The sequence below is a fragment of the Bombina bombina genome, chromosome 8 (assembly GCF_027579735.1).
Source record: "Bombina bombina isolate aBomBom1 chromosome 8, aBomBom1.pri, whole genome shotgun sequence".
NCBI lineage: Eukaryota > Metazoa > Chordata > Amphibia > Anura > Bombinatoridae > Bombina > Bombina bombina.
The window spans coordinates 335143445-335164857 of record NC_069506.1 but is presented as its reverse complement, the minus strand read 5'-3'; the positions used below and the strand labels follow the sequence as shown (position 1 = coordinate 335164857).

At 39.2% G+C, this 21413-nt stretch overlaps 1 protein-coding gene across 1 annotated transcript in view; it reads left to right on the top strand.

Annotated features, from left to right (window-relative positions):
* Positions 1-21413, top strand: part of TIRAP (TIR domain containing adaptor protein) — a 54154-nt gene that overhangs the window by 22904 nt on the left and 9837 nt on the right. The window contains exon 2 of the mRNA XM_053691569.1: positions 11027-11079. Within this exon, the coding sequence (XP_053547544.1) occupies positions 11040-11079 (40 nt within the window). The 5' untranslated portion in view covers positions 11027-11039. The remainder of the gene's footprint in view (positions 1-11026; positions 11080-21413) is intronic.

The following is a 21413-nucleotide window of genomic DNA, read 5'->3' as shown; positions in this document are numbered from 1 at the left end:
ACAGCTGCATCTACACGCTGCGCACCACTCCGCTTGCAGTGTGTCATAGCTTTTAGACCTATGAAGCTCATCCTACCACAGATGCAGTACTGCTGTCCCATGTAATTCACTCCAACCTCATGTATGTACTGGGTACTTGTAAAGCGCGGCTAATCACCAGTAAGGGTCTCAAGGTGCTGCCATTTTATCGACCTCTGAAGTATGAAAGGCTGAGTGGACCTTGCCGGGGATTGAACCTGCAACCCTTGGGTTGCTACAGAGCTCAGCCACAGTGCCTTAGCATGCTGAGCTATCTGTCTGGGAAACTCAAGTTTCTGGGATATAATCACTAAGTACCAGCCTGTCTGACATGATTCTGCCACTGTGCGCTTTTTCAAAATAAAATTAATAAAACAGCAACAATACAAAAAAGCTACAAGCAACACTGCTGAATAGCAACACTGTTTTTGTGCACCGAGATTTTTGCTTCAACATTGCAGTATAGATAAAGCACAAATAACTCACCTGCAAGGACTCAACCAGAATTCTTAAATTACTTTTTCCTGACCTCTTGATTTACCATTTAGATCTGGACCCCACCAGGAGACAGAAATGCTTAAAGTGCCTCTGGCGCCCCAGATAGGTTTCGGTTGCCTCTCCCCATAAAAACCTCACTGGTCTGCTCACAAATATCTATGGTTAGCGCTGCAGAATCTGTTGGCGCTCTACAAATAACTGATAATAATGGTTATCCACTTGAAATAATGATGTAATTATTACATTATTATTTATGTATAGTTGGGCTAGGTTAATTCCCAGACCCCTCACCAAAAAGTTAAATTTGCTGAAAAATGGTACATAGGGGTAGATTTATCATAGTGCAAGCGGACATGATACAATGTAGCCAATCATGTCCGCTGCACATCGATAAATGTCAACAACATACGGTGTCGGCATTTATCATTGAACAAACAGTTCTTGTGAACTGCTGGTGCAATGCTGCCCCCTGCAGATTGGCTGCTAGCAGGGGTTGTCAATCAACCAGATCGTATTCGATTGGGTTGATCTCTGTCTGCTGCCTCAGAGCAGGCAGACAAGTTATGGAGCAGCGGTCTTTAGACCACTGCTTCATAACTTCTGTTTCCGGCAAGACTGAAGGCTCGCGCGGAAACAGGGGCATTCGGAGCTTGATAATTTGGCCCCTAAGTCTTTATTTGCTCATTTAGGGTTATTTTTGCACATGAAATAAGATATGCAAATGAAAAAAAAAAGGTAAATAAGCTATTAGTAAGTGCTTTGATACACGCCAGCAGGTAAAATGGATCATTAGGACCATATTAAAAGGGGAGAAAAATAACCCTGGATTTAAACTGGCCCGACACTCCGCTCTACCCGTACACATGGCGACTTGACCCTTATCTTCTACACCACCCACCAACAGCCCAAAAACTCAAGACAACACTGACAGAATACTTCCACCTAAACGCTGACCTAGAAACTCACCCGATGTTTGTATGGGAAGCGCATAAAGCAGTAATACGCGGAGAATGTATAAAACACAAAGCATACATCACAAAACAATACAACACCCAGTTAAAAACTCTTACCGACAGACTCACCGACCTAGAAACTCAACACAAGCAATCCCCCTCAGATAGAACCCTTCTAACAACACTGACAGCCACACGAAAGGAACTCAATGCATTACTGTACACTGAAACCCAAAGAAAAATGTTAAACCTGCGAAAGAAATACTACTATGAAGGAAACCGCCCAGGCAAAATCCTTGCTAACACCCTGAAAGATAAGAACTCCACTACACATATTCACAAGCTCAGAACTAAACAAGGAGACTATGCAGTTGACAGCAAGGAGATAGCAGCCCACTTTCGTAGCTTCTATCAACAATTATATAACCTGACAAAAATTACCCCACTCGACCACGCACAAAACATGAAAGCGTACATAACTTCAGCAGATTTAAACAAATTATCACAAACCCAGGTAAATGACTTAGAGGCAGATATAACATTAGCAGAAATAGTGAAAGCTATTCGAAGACTTCCAACAGGCAAGAGTCCAGGACCTGATGGACTAACCAATCAATACTACAAAACACATTGTCCTCTCTTAGCCCCACATTTACTAAATCTTTTTAAATCCTTAGACGAAGGCACACAACTCTCTGTAGAATCTCTAACAGCTCATATATCTGTAATTCTGAAACCAGAAAAACCACAAGAGGACCCAGGTAGTTATCGACCTATATCGCTACTAAACACAGATCTTAAAATTTTAGGGAAAATCATAGCGAACCGTATAAACTCCATTCTTACTGATATAGTCCACACAGATCAAGTAGGATTTGTCCCTGGCCGTGAAGCCAGGGACAATACTATCAGAGCCCTAACTCTCATAGAATATGCTAAGACCCACAAAATAGAATCTGTAATGATAGCCATCGACGCCGAAAAGGCATTCGATCGAACAGATTGGCAGTTCCTTCTAGAAACACTTAAAAATATTGGATTTGGCCCAAAAATAATTAACAGAATATTTAATCTATATTCCCACCCAAATGCAAAAATAAAAGCTAATGGTATACTGTCGGATACTTTCCCCATACACAATGGCACACGCCAGGGCTGCCCCCTATCCCCGATCTTATTCGTTTTAACGATGGAGGTCCTCACTTCCCATGTTCGTAAAAACCAAAACATCAAAGGAATAACGTTCAATAACCAATCCTATAAAATCGCAGCATTTGCAGATGACTTACTATTCTCAGTTACCTCACCCCTAACAACTATTCCAGAACTCTTAACAGAATTAGACAGATATGGGCGGTATTCAAATTTTTTAGTTAACAAACAAAAGTCAGAGATCTTGAATGTTAGCTTATCAGAAGCTAAATTTCAATCACTATCGAAGATATGCCCATTAAAATTAAAAAAAGATTCTATAAAATACTTAGGAATACACCTAGCCCCCAAACAAAAAACACTCTTTGACAAAAATTATATAAATTTACTGAACAATACTCAACAAGATCTTCAGACATGGGCGAGTAAACCTCTCTCATGGTGGGGTCGAATCCAAGCCCTAAAAATGACCACACTCCCTAGGATTACATATATACTACAGACATTACCTATGCACTTACCCCGTTGGTATCTGAACCGTCTTCAAAACAGCCTTAATTCCTTTGTGTGGGGGAAAACTAAGCCTAGAGTCAACAGGGACACAATGTATAGGTCAACTACTGATGGAGGGTTAGGACTACCAAAAATTGAAGAGTACTACCTAGCGGTCACATTACAAAGAATACTTGATTGGCACGGGAAACAGGAATGTAGGGCACGTGTTGCATTAGATTCTCACATACTCAAAGCCCCACTGGTATATGCGTTGTGTTGGGTACCTAACAACTTAAGACCACCCCAATGTAGACACCTGGAAATTCACAAACACTTATTTCAGACCTGGGATCAAATCTTATCCTCCAGACCATACATTTCGACTTCTAGATCCCCCCTTTTTCCGATTGTTCTAAATATTGAGATGGTGGGTGGTCTTGACAAAGGGTTTCAGAGGCTCTCTGAATGGGACTATACCATCCCTTTACTAAACTTCACGGAAGCAGGCAAACTACTAGAAAGAGACAAATTAACCAACATAGCACAAGGCAAATACAACAATTGGCTAAAATACGCACAACTACAACACTTCGTTCACACCTCCCCATTCAAAACAGACTTGTTAAGAACAACCACCACATTCGAAACATTGTGCCATAGAGGGATTATACCAAGAGGAACACTTTCGCTCTCCCGTAAACTATTAACCAAAAACACCAGAGACACCCTACCTCCATACTCAGCTAAATGGAATGCAGATATAGGTAATCACGTACCAGAGGATAACTGGGCCAATATATTTAAGTTCATCAAAAAATCCTCAACCTCTCCAATAATATTAGAGCTCAACTATAAGATTGTAACGAGGTGGTATTTAACCCCGTCAAAACTAAGTAGTATTTACCCAAACCTACCAGATAAATGTTGGCGCTGCGGTAAGAGACATGGTAGCCTACTTCACATGTGGTGGCGATGCCCCAAAGTACGCCCCCTATGGAAAGCGGTAGAGCAACATTTCAGGCAAAGTCTTTCAACTGAATTTATACTAAACCCACAAATAGCATTACTCAATGATCTCCCTAATATACCATGTCGCTTGCGACTTTTAATGCTCCAAATAGGCCTTAACAGCGCGAGAAAATTAATAGCCCGTAATTGGAAGAAACATATAACCATAACTAAGGAAATGTGGCTTGAAGAAGTAGATGAACAATTCACACTGGAACAATACGGTTACCTCTGCCGTAACAAAGTAAACACCCTACTAGATGCCAAATTTCTTTGGCAAGAATCCCTACACACAGCAATTCTCTCAAATACCCCTAGGAATGCCATCCCTCCCCCCTAGTGAATTCAACCAACTATCACCAAACAGAAAGGGTACAAATTTTCTTTGTGACATGAACAGATCATACAACACCTCGATAAACATATAATCTAAGAGCCAGTGACGATCCGGATAAAGACATGCAGATGTAAGTTATTATATTTATTTTATTGATTAGTTTGTTTGTTTACCTGTTCACATGTTATCTAACCTACATGGACTGATTGACCACAGCTCATGAGGCAGCAACGAAACTCATGAACATACAGCCCTAATTGGCAACACTTGATAATGTAAAATCATTTCTATGCTGATATTTGTTATTGTGAATATTTAAATTTTCAATAAAAAGAAAAATTAAAAAAAAAAAAAAAGGGGAGAAAAAATTACAGTTCATCGTCCCTTTAATTTACACTGTCATATTATGTGAGCATATCTCCCCGCATTTCCAGGAGACTTTCCAGCATGTGAAGATTTAGGAAACTTCCGAGCTGTTGGCCATTGGTGTTTTGTGGGCACGGCCCCCAATGTGGGGGAGAATGGGCCATGGTTGTGGCTGGACCTGTGCAGGGGCTAAGCACATAATTAAATGCAAGCAATAGTAAAATAATAAAACATGTTACAGCATTTATTCCTGCACTTTTATGTCCCTCTACAGTCACTTTTTTATTTATGCATTAGAAACCATTAACTGTGTTTCAAGAACTCTGCATATTTATTTTTTTTAGAAAAATATACATTATTTGCAGTCCTAGGGCACACCTCTTGAAAGTTGTCTATCTTACTTCCTTTACTATGGCCAATTAGGGCAGATATAAATGATGTCCTGCATATATCAGCCAATCACCATTCAGCATGTAGATGCACTCCAGCCTCGAGCGAGCGGAAACACTAAGTTTTCACTGTAAATGATAAGATGATAAGGAAAGCAGGCAAAGGTTGTTTTTTTAAACTATGCATTAAACATTTTACTAATAATTAAATTAATAGTTAAATGTCTCTAAAGGGACACTAAAGTCAAAATTATACTTTCATGATTCAGATAGAATATGCAGTTTTAAGAGACTTTACAATTTACTTCCATTAGTAAATGGAAGTACATTGAACATTTTTGGAAGAATTTAAACAAATAAATGAAAAGTATGCTTAACATGAATAATTATACGTATAATGCAATGCTGTTTTAGTTCCCTTAATTAAACATCTATATTTTGTTTACTGTCCCTTTAAGCACTGCAGTCTTCGATGTTGCTGTCACTATGATGTGCAATTTGTCTTGCACAAAACAATTTGTGTTAGTTTTGTCTGATATTTGTTAATGGTGCCATTGTTAACGAAGATCAATTTGTCTCCTATTTCCTAAGAAAATTGTATTTAGGGCAACAGAGAAGAAACTGAACAGCAGCTTAACCCCTTAAAGACCACAATGTACACTCTACGTCACTGGTTGTTAAGGTTTTAAAGGCCATAATAGTGCAGGTCTCACCGTAAGCAACAAGACTGCTCTATTATGGCCTCCCTCCCTCCTGCAGGTATCCTGGAATAGCTATCAAAACAGCAATCCCCATTCAAAGACAGGGGTCAAGTCGGGAACGCATGGGAACAGAGTTCCTGCACTATTTTTGCTGGAGGAACTAAGTTCCCTCTGGGCAGAGAACAGAAACACTTTAGTAAACACTGCTGCTGCTGCTGGTGGGAGGAGCTGGAGCACAGTCTGGTTAGAGGGATAGTGAGATCCTCTAGTAATGGGCAGTAACACTTCCTACAATACACTAAATGTAAGACTGCTGTGTTATCACCCCTGTTATGAATATTATCTTTATTATCTTGTATTACACATGGTGCTTACATTTCTGTGTGGCTTGCTCTGGGGTTATTTAGCTCCTCTCAGCAGAAATAGAACTATTGCACCTTAAGTGGGTGAGACTCTGTGACAGCAGAGGATTCTCAGGCCCAAAGGCAACCATTCAACCCTTCATTGGCTTAAATTGCTTTCATTAACCAAAGTCTACAGATTATATACATAAAAACAGTGTACATATAAATATAAATAAAACAATATTAATTGTGAGCGAGGGTGGAAGTCTTGGTGAGTTCCCACACTTTTTTTTGTAGGACTTGACCCCTGTTCAAAGACCAGCGACGTACAGGGTACATTGCTGGTCATTAAGGGGTTAAAGTGATGGTAATTAGATCAGGAATGGAAACAATCTTTTAGATGTTAGAATAGTACGGCTAGACTAAAAAGTAAGTTACAGTGCATCTTTATTACAACTAATGAATTAAACTCCCTCTAAAATATTGTTTCCATTCCGGATCTAATTATACAAAGGGGAACGTTTCCCATCACTTTAAAGAGCCATTACAGTTGAAAAATGACAAGATCTAATTTTTTATAGCTTGTCATTTTAAGACTAGTGGCCCTGTAATGCTATGGCATCTATTTATCAAGCCATCAACCGCAAATACGCTGGAATTCCGCAGCGTATTTGTGGCGAGCCTGATTCACCGTAGTTATCAAACCCTACAGACTGGCAAAAGTAGAATTTAGTGACGTAACATACGATCCGCTGGACTCAGTCCGACACAGATCGATGCTTACGTCCCTACAGATGTTCTGAACGCAAGTTCGGCACAATCTGACTACTTTTGCTAGTTATCAAAAGTCTACCAGGTATGCTCTGCACTATTCCGGCCCCGCATACCTGGTTTTCAATCCACCGCCCTGGAGGCGGTGGGTGTCATAGGAATCAATGGGAGTCTAAAAGCAGCGAAAGCTAATGTTCGCTGCTGCCCGATATCCCATTGATTCCTATGGGAACGTTTACACCTAACACCCTAACATGTCCCTGAGTCTAAAAACCCCTAATCTGCCGTCCCCTACACCACCGCCAGCTACATTGTACTTATTAACCCCTAAACCTCCACTCCTGGAGCCCACCGCCACTCTAATAAACTTATTAACCCCTAAACCGCCACTCACAGACCCCGCTGCAACTAAATAAAGTGTTTAACCACTAAACCGCCGCTCCCAGAGCCCACCGCCACCTACAATATACTTATTAACCCATAATCTACACCGCCACCTATCTACATTTATTAACCCCTAATCTGCCGCCCCCAACGTCGCCGCCACTATATTAAATTTATTAACCCCTAAACCTAAGTCTAACCCTAACCCTAACACCCCCTAACTTAAATATAATTTAAATAAATCTAAATAAATATTACTATCATTAAATAAATTATTCCTATTTAAAACTAAATACTAAATACTAATAGTTACATTGTAGCTATCTTAGGGTTTATTTTTTATTTTACAGGCAACTTTGTATTTATTTTAACTAGGTAGAATAGTTATTAAATAGTTATTAACTATTTAATAACTTCCTAGTTAAAATAAATACAAATATACCTGTAAAATAAAACCTAACCTAAGTTACACTAACACCTAACACTACACTACAATTAAATAAATTCCCTAAACTAACTACAATTAATTACAATTACAATAGAATGCAAGCTCAATCCTATTTGCTGATTGAATCAGCCAATAGGATTTTTCCTACCTTAATTCCGATTGGCTGATAGAATTCTATCAACCAATTGGAATTGAAGGGATGCCATCTTGGATGACGTCACTTAAAGGAACCTTCATTCTTCAGTCGCTGTCGAAATAAGAGGATGCTCCGCGTCGGATGTCTTGAAGATGGAGCCGCTCCGCGCCGGATGGATGAAGATAGAAGATAACGCCTGGATGAAGACTTCTGCCCGTCTGGAGGACCTCTTCTGCCTGGCTTGGATGAAGACTTCTGCCCGTCTGGAGGACCACTTCTGCTGGATTCGTTGAGGACTTTGGCCCAGTTGGGTGAAGACTTCTCAAGGTAGGGGTTAGTGTTAGTTTTTTTTAAGGGGGGATTGGGTGGGTTTTAGAGTAGGGTTGGTTGTGTGGGTGGTGGGTTTTAATGTTGGGGGGGGTTGTAATTTTTTTTTTCAGGTAAAAGCTGATTACTTTGGGGCAATGCCCCGCAAAAGGCCCTTTTAAGGGCTATTGGTAGTTTAGTTTAGGCTAGGGTTTTTTTTATTTTGGGGGGCTTTTTTATTTTAATAGGGCTATTAGATTAGGTGTAATTAGTTTAAATATCTGTAATTTGTTTATTATTTTCTGTAATTTAGTGTTTTTTTGTACTTTAGCTAATTTAATTTAGGTAATTGTATTAAATTTAGTTAATTTATTTAATTATAGTGTAGTGTTAGGTGTTAGTGTAATTTAGGTTAGGTTTTATTTTACAGGTAAATTTGTCTTTATTTTAACTAGGTAGTTATTAAATAGTTAATAACTATTTAATAACTATTCTACCTAGTTAAAATAAATACAAACTTGCCTTTAAACAAAAAATAAATAAATCGTAAAATAGCTACAATGTAACTATTAGTTATATTGTAGCTAGCTTAGGGTTTATTTTATAGGTAAGTATTTAGTTTTAAATAGGAATAATTTAGTTAATGATAGTAATATTTATTTAGATTTATTGTAATTATATTTAAATTAGGGGGTGTTAGGGTTAGACAGGTTTAGGGGTTAATAACTTTAATATAGTGGTGGCGACGTTGGGGGCGGCAGATTAGGGGTTAATAATTATAATGTAGGTGTTGGCAGTGTCGGGTTGGCAGATTAGGGGTTAATAAATATAATGTAGATGTTGGGGGCAGCAGATTAGGGGTTCATAAGTATAATGTAGGTGGGGCGGTGTCTGGAGCGGCAGATTAGGGGTTAAAATTTATATTATAGTGTTTACGAAAGGCCCTTTTAAGGGCTATTTGTAATTTAGGGTAGGGCTTTTTTATTTTGGGGGGCTTTTTTTGTTAGGGGGATTAGATTAGGTGTAATTAGTTTAAAAATCTTGTAATTATTTTATTATTTTCTGTAATTTAGTGTTTGTTTGTTTTTTGTAGTTTAGATAATTTTTTTAATTGTAATTAATTGTATTTAATTTAGGGAATTTGTTTAATTATAGTGTAGTGTTAATTGTAACTTAGGTTTTATTTTACAGGTATATTTGTATTTATTTTAACTAGGAAGTTATTAAATAGTTAATAACTATTTAATAACTATTGTACCTAGTTAAAATAAATACAAAGTTGCCTGTAAAATAAAAATAAACCCTAAGCTACCTACAATGTAACTATTAGTTATATTGTAGGTAGTTTAGGGTTTATTTTATAGGTATTTAGTTTTAAATAGGAATAATTTATTTAATGATAGTAATATTTATTTAGATTTATTTAAATTATATTTAAATTAGGGGGTGTTAGGGTTAGGCTTAGATTTAGTGGTTAATAAATTTAATATAGTGGCGGCGACGTTGGGGGCGGCAGATTAGGGGTTAATAAATGTAGGTAGGTGGCGGCGGTGTAGGGGGGGAGATTAGGGGGAAGATTAGGGGTTAATAAATATAATGTAGGTGGTGGCGGTGTAGGGGCGGCAGATTAGGGGTTAATAAGTATAATGTAGGTGGCGGTGGGCTCCGGGAGCGGCGGTTTAGGGGTTAATAATTGTATCTAGTTGTGGCGGGGTCCGGGAGCGGCAATTTAGGGGTTAATAATTGTATTTAGTTGCGGCGGGGTCCGGGTGCGGCGGTTTAGGGGTTAATACATTTATTAGAGTTGTGGCGGGGTCCGGGAGCGGCGGTTTAGGGGTTAATACATTTATTAGAGTTGCACGGGGTCCGGGAGCGGCGGTTTAGGGGTTAATATATTTATTAGAGTTGTGGTGGGCTCCGGGAGTGGTGGTATTGAGGGTACACAGTATAGTATAGTGTGGGTGTTTAGTGACAGGGTACCAAGAAAGCTGTAAAAAAAGCCGAAGAGCAGCGAGATCGATGACTGTTAGTTAACAACAGTCCGCTGCTCATCGCACCGTACTTGGTGCGCAGCTTTTTGACAGCTTTTTTGATAATTTTGGAGAGCTTATTCAGGTCCGTGGCAGAGATGTTAGGCGATCTTAGGCGAGCGTATTGGTGCCGACGAATGCAGGTAAGTTGACGGCTTGATAAATAGATGCCTAGGTGTTTAACCCTGCAAAGAAATTAAACACATGGTAGAAGTGCCGCTCGTAACCCGCAAAGCACTGCTGGTCCTGAGCTGAAACTGATGCCGACCCAATCAGCAGCGCTAGTTTCACAACCCTGCTGTGTAACTAGTGTTGCTTACTGGATCAGTAGCAGTTTCACTCAGAACCAGTAGTGCTCTGCAGGGCTCAAGTGGTACTTCTACTATGTGTTTAATCCATTTGTAGAGATTAATCATACACAGGTTCAGGGTCTCTAGTCTTACAATGACATGCGCTAATAATTTATAGACTATCATGGCTCTTTAAACTTACATATCTAATTTGTGTAAAGCTTGGCATTTATATATGATCTGCCTATTAGAGATAGTAAATCAGAGAGAGTTGCGAGACAAAATACATATCCCACCATTTTCTAAATGGCGCTATATATAATCTGTCAATATCCTACATCTTGTTACATCTTTTTAATTATACATAATTAACAAGCGCACCTTTTGTCTTTTCACGCAGGCTGGTTTTTGTCATGGGACAAGGTTATAGTGACAAAAGAAGAGGAATGTCTCGTAAGTATCAACAGGGCAAATACATGTTATGTTTGTGCTATTAAAAAGGAATTGTGTGTATGAACAATATTAATAGACCACTATACTAAAACTATGTTTTTATTTATTTTTAATTGTACATTTCAAAGGGGGAAAGCTAAAGCAAATATATAGACAAATATTGTTTTGTTTAAAAACTCACCAACATGTTGATTGCAAAAAAATGATCTGCTGTAATATTGCCTATAGCAAGCAATCACCTAGATTACGAGTTGTGTGTTACGGTTTTAACGCTGAAAAAATGGCAATTTCAGCGTAAAAACAGTAACGCAGCCATTACGAGTCTTGTCGGTATAGTTATACCGCAAGCATTTTAGCCTGTAACACAACGTCAATCCGGCACTCAAAAAAAATTAAGATTTTGCGTGGGATTTCCATAGCGCCGGATTTACAGGTTGTGCAGTGAGGCTAAAATGCTTGCGTTACAACCTATACCGACAAGATTCATATCCTGCCATCTGAGAGCAGTAGTTATGGATTTTGTGTAACAAAAATGTTTTACAAAACATAACTAAACTGTTACAAAGTACACTAATACCCATAAACTACTTATTAACCCCTAAACCGCCAACCCCCCCCCCGCATCGCAAACACTATTTAAAACTTATTAAGCCCTAATTTGCCACCCGCCCACATCCCCGCCACTATAATAAAGTTATTAACCCTTATTCCGCCGCTCCCGGACCCTGCCACTACTATTATTATTATTATCGGTTATTTGTAGAGCGCCAACAGATTCCGTAGCGCTATAAACAAAGAGAGAGTACAACAAAACAATTATAGGGAACAAATGGGTAGAGGGCCCTGCCAAGAGTTGCACTGTTGTAGTCAGCACTTAAGAAGAAGGTGATCTACAAACAGCTGGACTCTAAGGCTTACATGCTAAGGGGGTTCAGGGGATAGCAATGGAGGAGAGGAACTGGTATTAGGAAAGGTTACTACTAACTAAACCTATTAACCCCTAAACTGCCAGCCCCCCACATCGCCACTACTAAATAAACCTATTAACCCCTAAACTGCCAGCCCCCCACATCGCCACTACTAACTAAACCTATTAACCCCTAAACTGCCAGCCCCCCACATCGCCACTACTAAATAAACCTATTAACCCCTAAACTGCCAGCCCCCCACATCGCCACTACTAACTAAACCTATTAACCCCTAAACTGCCAGCCCCCCACATCGCCACTACTAAATAAACCTATTAACCCCTAAACCGCCAGCTCCCCCACATCGCCACTAATAAATTAAACTATGAACCCCTAAACCTATCACCCCCTAACGTTAAATTACAATATCCCTATCTTTAAATGAATAAAAACTTACCTGTGAAATTAAAATAAAACTAACTTTTGTAGAAGAGATGCCTAGGAGCATCTAGAGCACTACATGCCAGGAAATAGTGCTGCTATCTAGTGCTTTGTCAAATAGATAAACTGCTGCCATATAGTGCTCTAGACTCGTGCACGCTCCTGAGCTTATCTCCCTGCTTTTCAACAAAAGACACCAAGAGATTTAAAAAGTTTGATAATAGAAGTAAATTAGAAAGTCGTTTAACCCCTTAACGGCCAACGACGTATGGGGTACGTCCTGCAAAAAAATGCAGTTAATGACCAAGGACGTACCCCATACGTTGTTGGTCTTTGAAAGCAGTGGAAGCGATCCTGATAGCTTCCAGCTGCTTTCATGTTATTGCAGTGATGCCTCAATATTGAGGCATCCTGCAATAACAGTTTTTAGCCATCCGATGCAGAGAGAGCCACTCTGTGGCCCTCTCTGCATCGGCTATCGATAGCCGTTACCGTTGGTGGGTGGGAGCTCATCCAGGGAGGCGGGTGGGCAGTTATTGGTGGAGGAGGGATCTTGTGCGGGTGCGCGGGCACGAGAGCCGTGCACGCGCGTGCACGTGGGATCAATGCAAACAGCATCAATATGCTGTAGATCTGGAGGGTGGGAGAGAGGACTGGGGAGGGTGGGATTTTCAAATCAAGGCATCTGGGAGAGGGTGGGGGGTTGGATGTTGAGGGGGGGGCAGCTACACTACAAAAATATTTAATAAAATAAAAAAATTTAAATACATTATTATTTTTCAAACTGGGTACTGGCAGGCAGCTGCCAGTACCCAATATGGTGCACAATAAAGGCAGAGGGGGGGGGGTGTTAAAGAGCTGTTTGGGGGGGATCAGGGAGGTTGGGGGCTAAGGGGGGTCCTACACAGCAGAAGAATTTTTTTTTTTTTTTTTAAACCTAAAACCCCCCAAAAAACTTTTATTTTAGTACTGGCAGACTTTCTGCCAGTACCTAAGATGGCGGGGACAATTGTGGGGTGGGGGAGGGAAGGGAGCTGTTTGGGAGGGATCAGGGGGTGGGATGTGTCAGGTGGGAGGCTGATCTCTACACTAAAGCTAAAATTAACCCTGCAAGCTCCCTACAAGCTACCTAATTAACTCCTTCACTGCTAGACATAATATACGTGTGATGCGCAGCGGCATTTAGCGACCTTCTAACTACCAAAAAGCAACGCCAAAGCCATATATGTCTGCTATTTCTGAACAAAGGGGATCCCAGAGAAGCATTTACAACAATTTGTGCCATAATTGCACAAGCTGTTTGTAAATAATTTCAGTGAGAAACCTAAAATTGTGAAATATTTAAAGTTTTTTTTAATTTGATCGCATTTGGCGGTGAAATGGTGGCATGAAATATACCAAAATCGGCCTAGATCAATACTTGGGGTTGTTTACTACACTACACTAAAGCTAAAATTAACCCTACAAGCTCCCTACATGCTCCCTAATTAACCCCTTCACTGCTGTGCATAATACAGGTGTGGTGCGCACTGGCATTTACCAAAATGGGCCTAGATCAATACTTTGGGATGTCTTCTAAAAAAAAATATATACATGTTAAAGGATATTCAGGGATTCCTGACAGATATCAGTGTCCCAATGTAACTAGCGCTAATTTTGAAAAAAAGTGGTTTGGAAATAGCAAAGTGCTACTTTTATTTAGTGCCCTATAACTTGCAAAAAAAGCAAAGAACATGTAAACAGTGGGTATTTCTAAACTCAGGACAAAATTTTGAAACTATTTAGCATGGGTGTTTTTGGGTGGTTGTAGATGTGCAACAGATTTTGGGGGTCAAAGTTTGAAAAAATTGTTTTTTTTTCATTTTTTCCTCATATTTTATAATTTTTTTAATAGTAAATTATAAGATATGATAAAAATAATGGTATCTTTAGAAATTCCATTTAATGGCGAGAAAAACGGTATATAATATGTGTGGGTACAGTAAATGAGTAAGAGGAAAATTACAGCTAAACACAAACACCGCAGAAATGTAAAAATAGCCTTGGTCCCAAAGGTCAACAAATGGAAAAGTGCTCTGGTCACTAAGGGGTTAAAATTGCTGTTCTATCTGAATTGTGAAATATTTTTGGGGGGGTTTGTGTCCCTTTAAAGACAAAAGTATAGGACTGTGTTAAAAATTGATATCAATGGCCCAGATTACGAGTTTTGCGTTAGAGGCTGTGCGGTGCTAACGAGCAATTTTCCCTCACCGCTCACTTACCTGCAGCGCTGGTATTACAAGTTTTTACAAACCCGTCGTTAAAAGACAAGAGGTGAGCGTTCAGCAAAATTGTGCTCCTTACCGCACTCCAATACCAGCGCTGCTTAAGTCAGCGGTGAGCTGGTCATATGTGCTCGTGCAAGTTTTTCCCATAAGAATCAACGGGGAGAGCTGGCTGAGAAAAAGTCTAACACCTGCAAAAAAGCAGCGTAAAACTCAGTAACGCAGCCCCATTGATTCCTATGGGGAAATAAAAGTTATGTTTACACCTATCACCCTAACATGAACCCGAGTCTAAACACCCCTAATCTTACACTTATTAACCCCTAATCTGCCGTCCCCGACATCGCCGACACCTACATTATAATTATTAACCCCTAATCTGCCGCTCCGTACACCGCTGCCACCTACCTACATTTATTAACCCCTAATCTGCTGTCTCCAACATCGCCGACACCTACATACTATTTGTTAACCCCGAATCTGCTGCCCCCAACATCACCGACACCTACATACTATTTATTAACCCCTAATGTGCCGCCCCCAATATCGCCGCCACTATACTAAAGTTATTAACCCCTAAACCTAAGTCTAACCATAACCCTAACACCCCCTAACTTAAATATAATTACAAGAAATCTAAATAAATATTACTATGATTAACTAAATTATTCCTGTTTAAAACTAAATACTTACCTGTAAAATAAACCCCAAGCTAGCTACAATATAACTAATAGTTACATTGTAGCTAGCTTAGGGTTTATTATTATTTTACAGGCAAGTTTGTATTTATTTTAACTAGGTAGAATAGTTATTAAATAGTTATTAACTATTTAATAACTACCTAGCTAAAATAAATACAAATTGACCTGTAAAATAAAACCTAACCTAAGTTACACTAACACCTAACACTACACAATAATTAAATAAATTAACTAAATGAAATGCAATTACCTAAATTAAATTAAATTACCTAAAGTACAAAAAAACAAACACTAAATTACAGAAAATAATAAACAAATTACAGATATTTAAACTAATTACACTTAATCTAATAGCCCTATTAAAATAAAAAAAATTTTTAAAAAAAACCCTAGCCTAAACTAAACTACCAATAGCCCTTAAAAGGGCCTTTTGCGGGGCATTGCCCCAAAGTAATCAGCTCTTTTACCTGTAAAAAAAATACAAACAACCACCCCAACAGTAAAACCCACCACCCACACAACCAACCCCCAAAATAAAAATCCTATCTAAAAAAAACTAAGCTCCCCAAGGCCCTGAAAAGGGCATTTGGATTGGCATTGCCCTTAAAAGGGCAGTTAGCTCTATTGTAGCCCAAAGTCCCTAACCTAAAAATAAAACCAGCCCAATACACCCTTAAAAAACCCACTAAACCCCTGAAGATCGACTAACTGGGAGAAGTCTTCATCCAAGCTGGGCCGAAGTCCTCAACGAAGCCGGGAGAAGTCTTCATCCAAGCCAGGCAAAGTGGTCCTCCAGATGGGCAGAAGTCTTCATCCAGACAGCATCTTCTATCTTCATCCATCGCGGAGTGGGTCCATCTTCAAGACATCCGATGCGGAGCATCCTCTTCATCCAACGACTAAAACTGAATGAAGGTACCTTTAAGTGACGTCATCCAAGATGGTCCAATCAGCCAATAGGATTGAGCTTGCATTCTATTGGCTGTTCCAATCAGCCAATAGAATGCAAGCTCAATCCTATTGGCTGATTGCATCAGCCAATAGGATTTTTTTCTACCTTAATTCCGATTGGCTGATAGAATTCTATCAGTCAATCGGAATCTAAGGGACGCCATCTTGGATGACGTCACTTAAAGGTACCTTCATTCAGCTTTAGTCGTCGGATGAAGAGGATGCTCCGCGTCGGATGTCTTGAAGATGGACCTGCTCTGTGCCGGATGGATGAAGATAGAAGATGCCATCTGGATGAAGACTTCTGCCCATCTGGAGGACCCCTTCGCCCGGCTTGGATGAAGACTTCTCCCGGCTTCGTTGAGGTCTTTGGCCTGGCTTGGATGAAGACTTCTCCCAGTAAGTCGATCTTCAGGGGGCTAGTGTTAGGTTTTTTAAGGGTGTATTGGGTGGGTTTTATTTTTAGTTTAGGGACTTTGGGCTGCAATAGAGCTAACTGCCCTTTTAAGGGCAATGTCCATCCAAATGCCCTTTTCAGGGCAATGGGGAGCTTAGGTTTTTTTAGATAGGATTTTTATTTGGGGGGTTGGTTGTGTGGGTGGTGGGTTTAACTGTTGGGGGGTTGTTTGGCTAGGCTAGGGTTTTTTTATTTTGGGGGGGGGCTTTTTTATCTTAATAGGGCTATTAGATTAGGTGTAATTAGTTTAAATATCTGTAATTTGTTTATTATTTTCTGTAATTTAGTGGGGGGGTTTTGTACTTTAGCTAATTTAATTTAATTTAGGTAATTGTATTTAATTTAGTTAATTTATTTAATTATAGTGTAGTGTTAGATGTTAGTGTAATTTAGGTTAGGTTTTATTTTACAGGTAAATTTGTCTTTATTTTAACTAGGTAGTTATTAAATAGTTAATAACTATTTAATAACTATTCTACCTAGTTAAAATAAATACAAACTTGCCTGTAAACGAAAATAAATAAATCCTAAGCTAGCTACAATGTAACTATTAGTTATATTGTAGCAAGCTTAGGGTTTATTTTATAGGTAAGTATTTAGTTTTAAATAGGAATAATTTAGTTAATGATAGCAGTATTTATTTAGATTTATTGTAATTATATTTAAGTTAGGGGGTGTTAGGGTTAGACTTAGGTTTAGGGGATAATAACTTTAATATAATGGCGGCGACGTTGAGGGCGGCAGATTAGGGGTTAATAATTATAATGTAGGTGTCGGCAGTGTCGGGGGTGGCAGATTAGTGGTTAATAAATATAATGTAGGTGTCGGCGATGTTGGGGGCAGCAGATTAGGGGTTCATAAGTATAATGTAGGTGGGGCGGTGTCTGGAGCGACAGATTAGAGGTTAAAATTTATATTATAGTTTTTGCAATGTGGGGGGGCCTTGGTTTAGGGGTTAATAGATAGTTTATGGGTGTTAGTGTACTTTTTAGCACTTTAGTTATGAGTTTTATGTTACAGCGCTGTACCATAAAACTCATAACTACTGAGTTTTAAATGCGTTAGGACTCTTGATGGGGTAAGGTGTACCGCTCACTTTTTGGCCTCCCAGGACAGACTCGTAATCCCAGCGCTATGGATGTCCCATAGAAAAAAGACTTTACCAAGTTTACGTAAGTCGGTTTGCGGTAAGGCCAAAGAAGTGTGCGGTGACCCTAAACCTTCAAGACTCGTAATAGCAGCGGGCGTAAAATAGCAGCGTTAGGACCTCTTAATGCTGCTTTTTTACCCTAACGCACAACTCGTAATCTAGCCGTATATTTATTAAAAAAATATTAACTTAAAATAATTACAAGATTTTTATTCAGCTATGTAATAGATTAACATACTAGGTGAGAGTGACATTTTTTAGTGCATTAACGCTTTTTTTTTTACTGTATTTGGTTTTCAATGGCCAAACTGTCCCCACCATTAGCCTTATTTAGTAGAGTTAATCTGGATTTGTTACTGGACTATACAAGGCTAGCCACAGAACAGAACTTGCATTGTTTTGCAGTTCTTCATCTTATCATCTCTATGGAGACCAAATATAACAAATATGTAACAGGGTTAGAGTTGTGAAGTCTGTTGTGTGCACTCCCAATTCTCAGAAGTGGGAAAATCACAACTTGCAGACTTAAATTACAGAAAAAGTGTGCAAAATAAATAAAAGCATATATATATACAATGATAGATCAATAAATCCTAATCGTGTCATAGCAATAAAACTTTTTAGACCTATGAAATGTTTTTATTTTTCAACAGAACGCCCTTACAGCTTAATATTCTACTGAAAATAATGTTGCAATATTTTTATGCCTTGCAAAAAAAGTGTTTGTTCTACAATGCCCAGTAACTCATGAACAGCCACCATCACTTCATTATCACTCACAAAACTTGTTCCTCACAAGTGAACACTCAAATATGGGAGCAGCTAATAGTCATTGGGGGAAGGTCTATCAGGGGGTGATCCAGCAATCCAGGCCAATCCAGCTTCAGCAATGGCAGCCATGGCATTGCTTTGATAGGTGCTGATTGGTAACCTGAACTTGTTACCACAGTAGAGAAGACTTGCATTGCTTTGTAGTATCTTATCAAATCTGCCGAAGGCAATATATAGCATGGTAGGCTGTGCACTTAAAGTTTTCTGAATAAGAAAACCTACAATTTTTAGAATTAAATTACAGGAAAAAGAGGGAAAAATAAATAGTAATAGTATTTTTTGTTGTTACGTACAATTTAACATTTTAATTACAAACTTTCGGCTAGATTACGAGTTGTGCGTTAAGGTAAAAAAGCAGCGTTAACAGGTCCTAACGCTGCTTTTTTACGCCCGCTGCTATTACGAGTCTTGAATGTTTAGGGTCACTGCACACTTCTTTGGCCTTACCGCAAAACGACTTACGTAAACTTCGTAAAGTCTTTTTTCATGGGACTTCCATAGCGCCGGTATTATGAGTCTGTCCTGGGAGGCCAAAAAGTGAGCGGTACACCCTCTACCTCCAAGATCCCTAACGCATTTAAACGTCAGTAGTTATGAGTTTTATGGTACAACGCTGTAGCATAAAACTCATAACTAAAGTGCTAAAAAGTACACTAACACCCATAAACTACCTATTAACCCCAAAACCGAGGCCCTCCTGCATCTCAAATACCATAATAAAATTATTAACCCCTAATCTGCCGCTTCGGACATCGTCGCCACCTACATTATATTTATGAACCCCTAATCTGCTGCCCCCAACATCACCGACACCTACATTATATTTATTAACCCCTAATCTGCCGCCCCCAATGTTGCCGCAACCTACCTACACTTTTTAACCCCTAATCTGATGCCCCCAACATCGCCACCACTATAATAAACATATTAACCCCTAAACCGCTGCACTCCCGCCTTGCAAACATTAGTTAAATATTATTAACCCCTAAACTGCAGTCCCTAACATCGCCGCCACCTACCTATATTTATTAACCCCTAATCTGCCGCCCCCAACGTCGCCGCCTCTATACTAAATGTATTAACCCCTAAACCTAAGTCTAACCCTAACACCCCCTAACTTAAATATAATTTAAATAAATCTAAATAAAATTACTATAATTAGCTAAATTATTCCTATTTAAAACTAAATACTTACCTATAAAATAAACCCTAAGCTAGCCACAATATAACTTATAGTTACATTGTAGCTATCTTAGGGTTTATTTTTATTTTACAGGCAAGTTTGTATTTATTTTAACTAGGTAGAATAGTTATTAAATAGTTATTAACTATTTAATAACTACCTAGCTAAAATAAATACAAAAGTACCTGTAAAATAAAACCTAACCTAAGTTACAATAACACCTAACACACTACACTATAATTAAATAAATTAACTAAATTAAATACAATTACCGAAATTAAATTAAATTAGCTAAAGTACCAAAAAAAAACCACTAAATTACAGAAAATAATAAACAAATTACAAGATATTTAAACTAATTACACCTAATCTAATAGCCCTATCAAAATAAAAAAGACCCCCCCCCCAAAAAAAACCCTAATAAAATACTATCTAAAAAAACCTAAGCTCCCCATTGCCCTGAAAAGGGCATTTGGATGGGCAGTTAGCTCTTTTGCGGCCCAAAGTCCCTAACCTAAAAATAAAACCCACCCAATACACCCTTAAAAAAACCTAACACTAACCCCCTGAAGATTGACTTACTGTTCTGAAGATCCGACATCAATCCTCAAGGAAGCGGCAGAAGTCTTCATCCAACCGGGTCGAAGTCCTCAACAAAGCCAGGAGAAGTCTTCATCCAAGACGGGCAAAGTGGTCCTCCAGACGGGCAGAAGTCTTCATCCAGACGTCATCTTTTATCTTCATCCATCCGACGTGGAGCGGCTCCATCTTCAAGACATCCGACACGGAGCATCCTCTTCATCCGATGACTAAAGACGAATGAAGGTACCTTTAAGTGATGTCATCCAAGATGGCGTCCCTTAGATTCCGATTGGCTAATAGAACTCTATTTGCCAATCGGAATCTAAGGGACGCCATCTTGGATGACCTCAATTAAAAGTACCTTCATTCGTCTTTAGTCGTCGTATGAAGAAGATGCTCCGCATCGTATGTCTTGAAGATGGAACCGCTCCCCGTCGGATGGATGAAGATAGAAGATGCCGTCTGGATGAAGACTTCTGCCCATCTGGAGGACCACTTCGTCCGGCTTGGATGAAGACTTCTCCTGGCTTCGTTGAGGACTTCGACCCGGTTGGATGAAGACTTTTGCCGCTTCCTTGAGGATGGATGTCGGATCTTCAGAACAGTAAGTCGATCTTCAGGGGGTTAGTGTTAAAAAATTTTAAAGGTGTATTGGGTGGGTTTTATTTTTAGGTTAGGGACTTTGGGCCGCAAAAGAGCTAACTGCCCTTTTAAGGGCAATGCCCATCCAAATGTCCTTTTCAGGGCAATGGGGAGATTAGGTTTTTTTAGATAGTATTTTATTTGGGGGGTTGGTTGTGTGGGTGGTGGGTTTTACTGTTGCGGGGGTTGTTTGTATTTTTTTTTAATTTGTATTTAATTTAGTT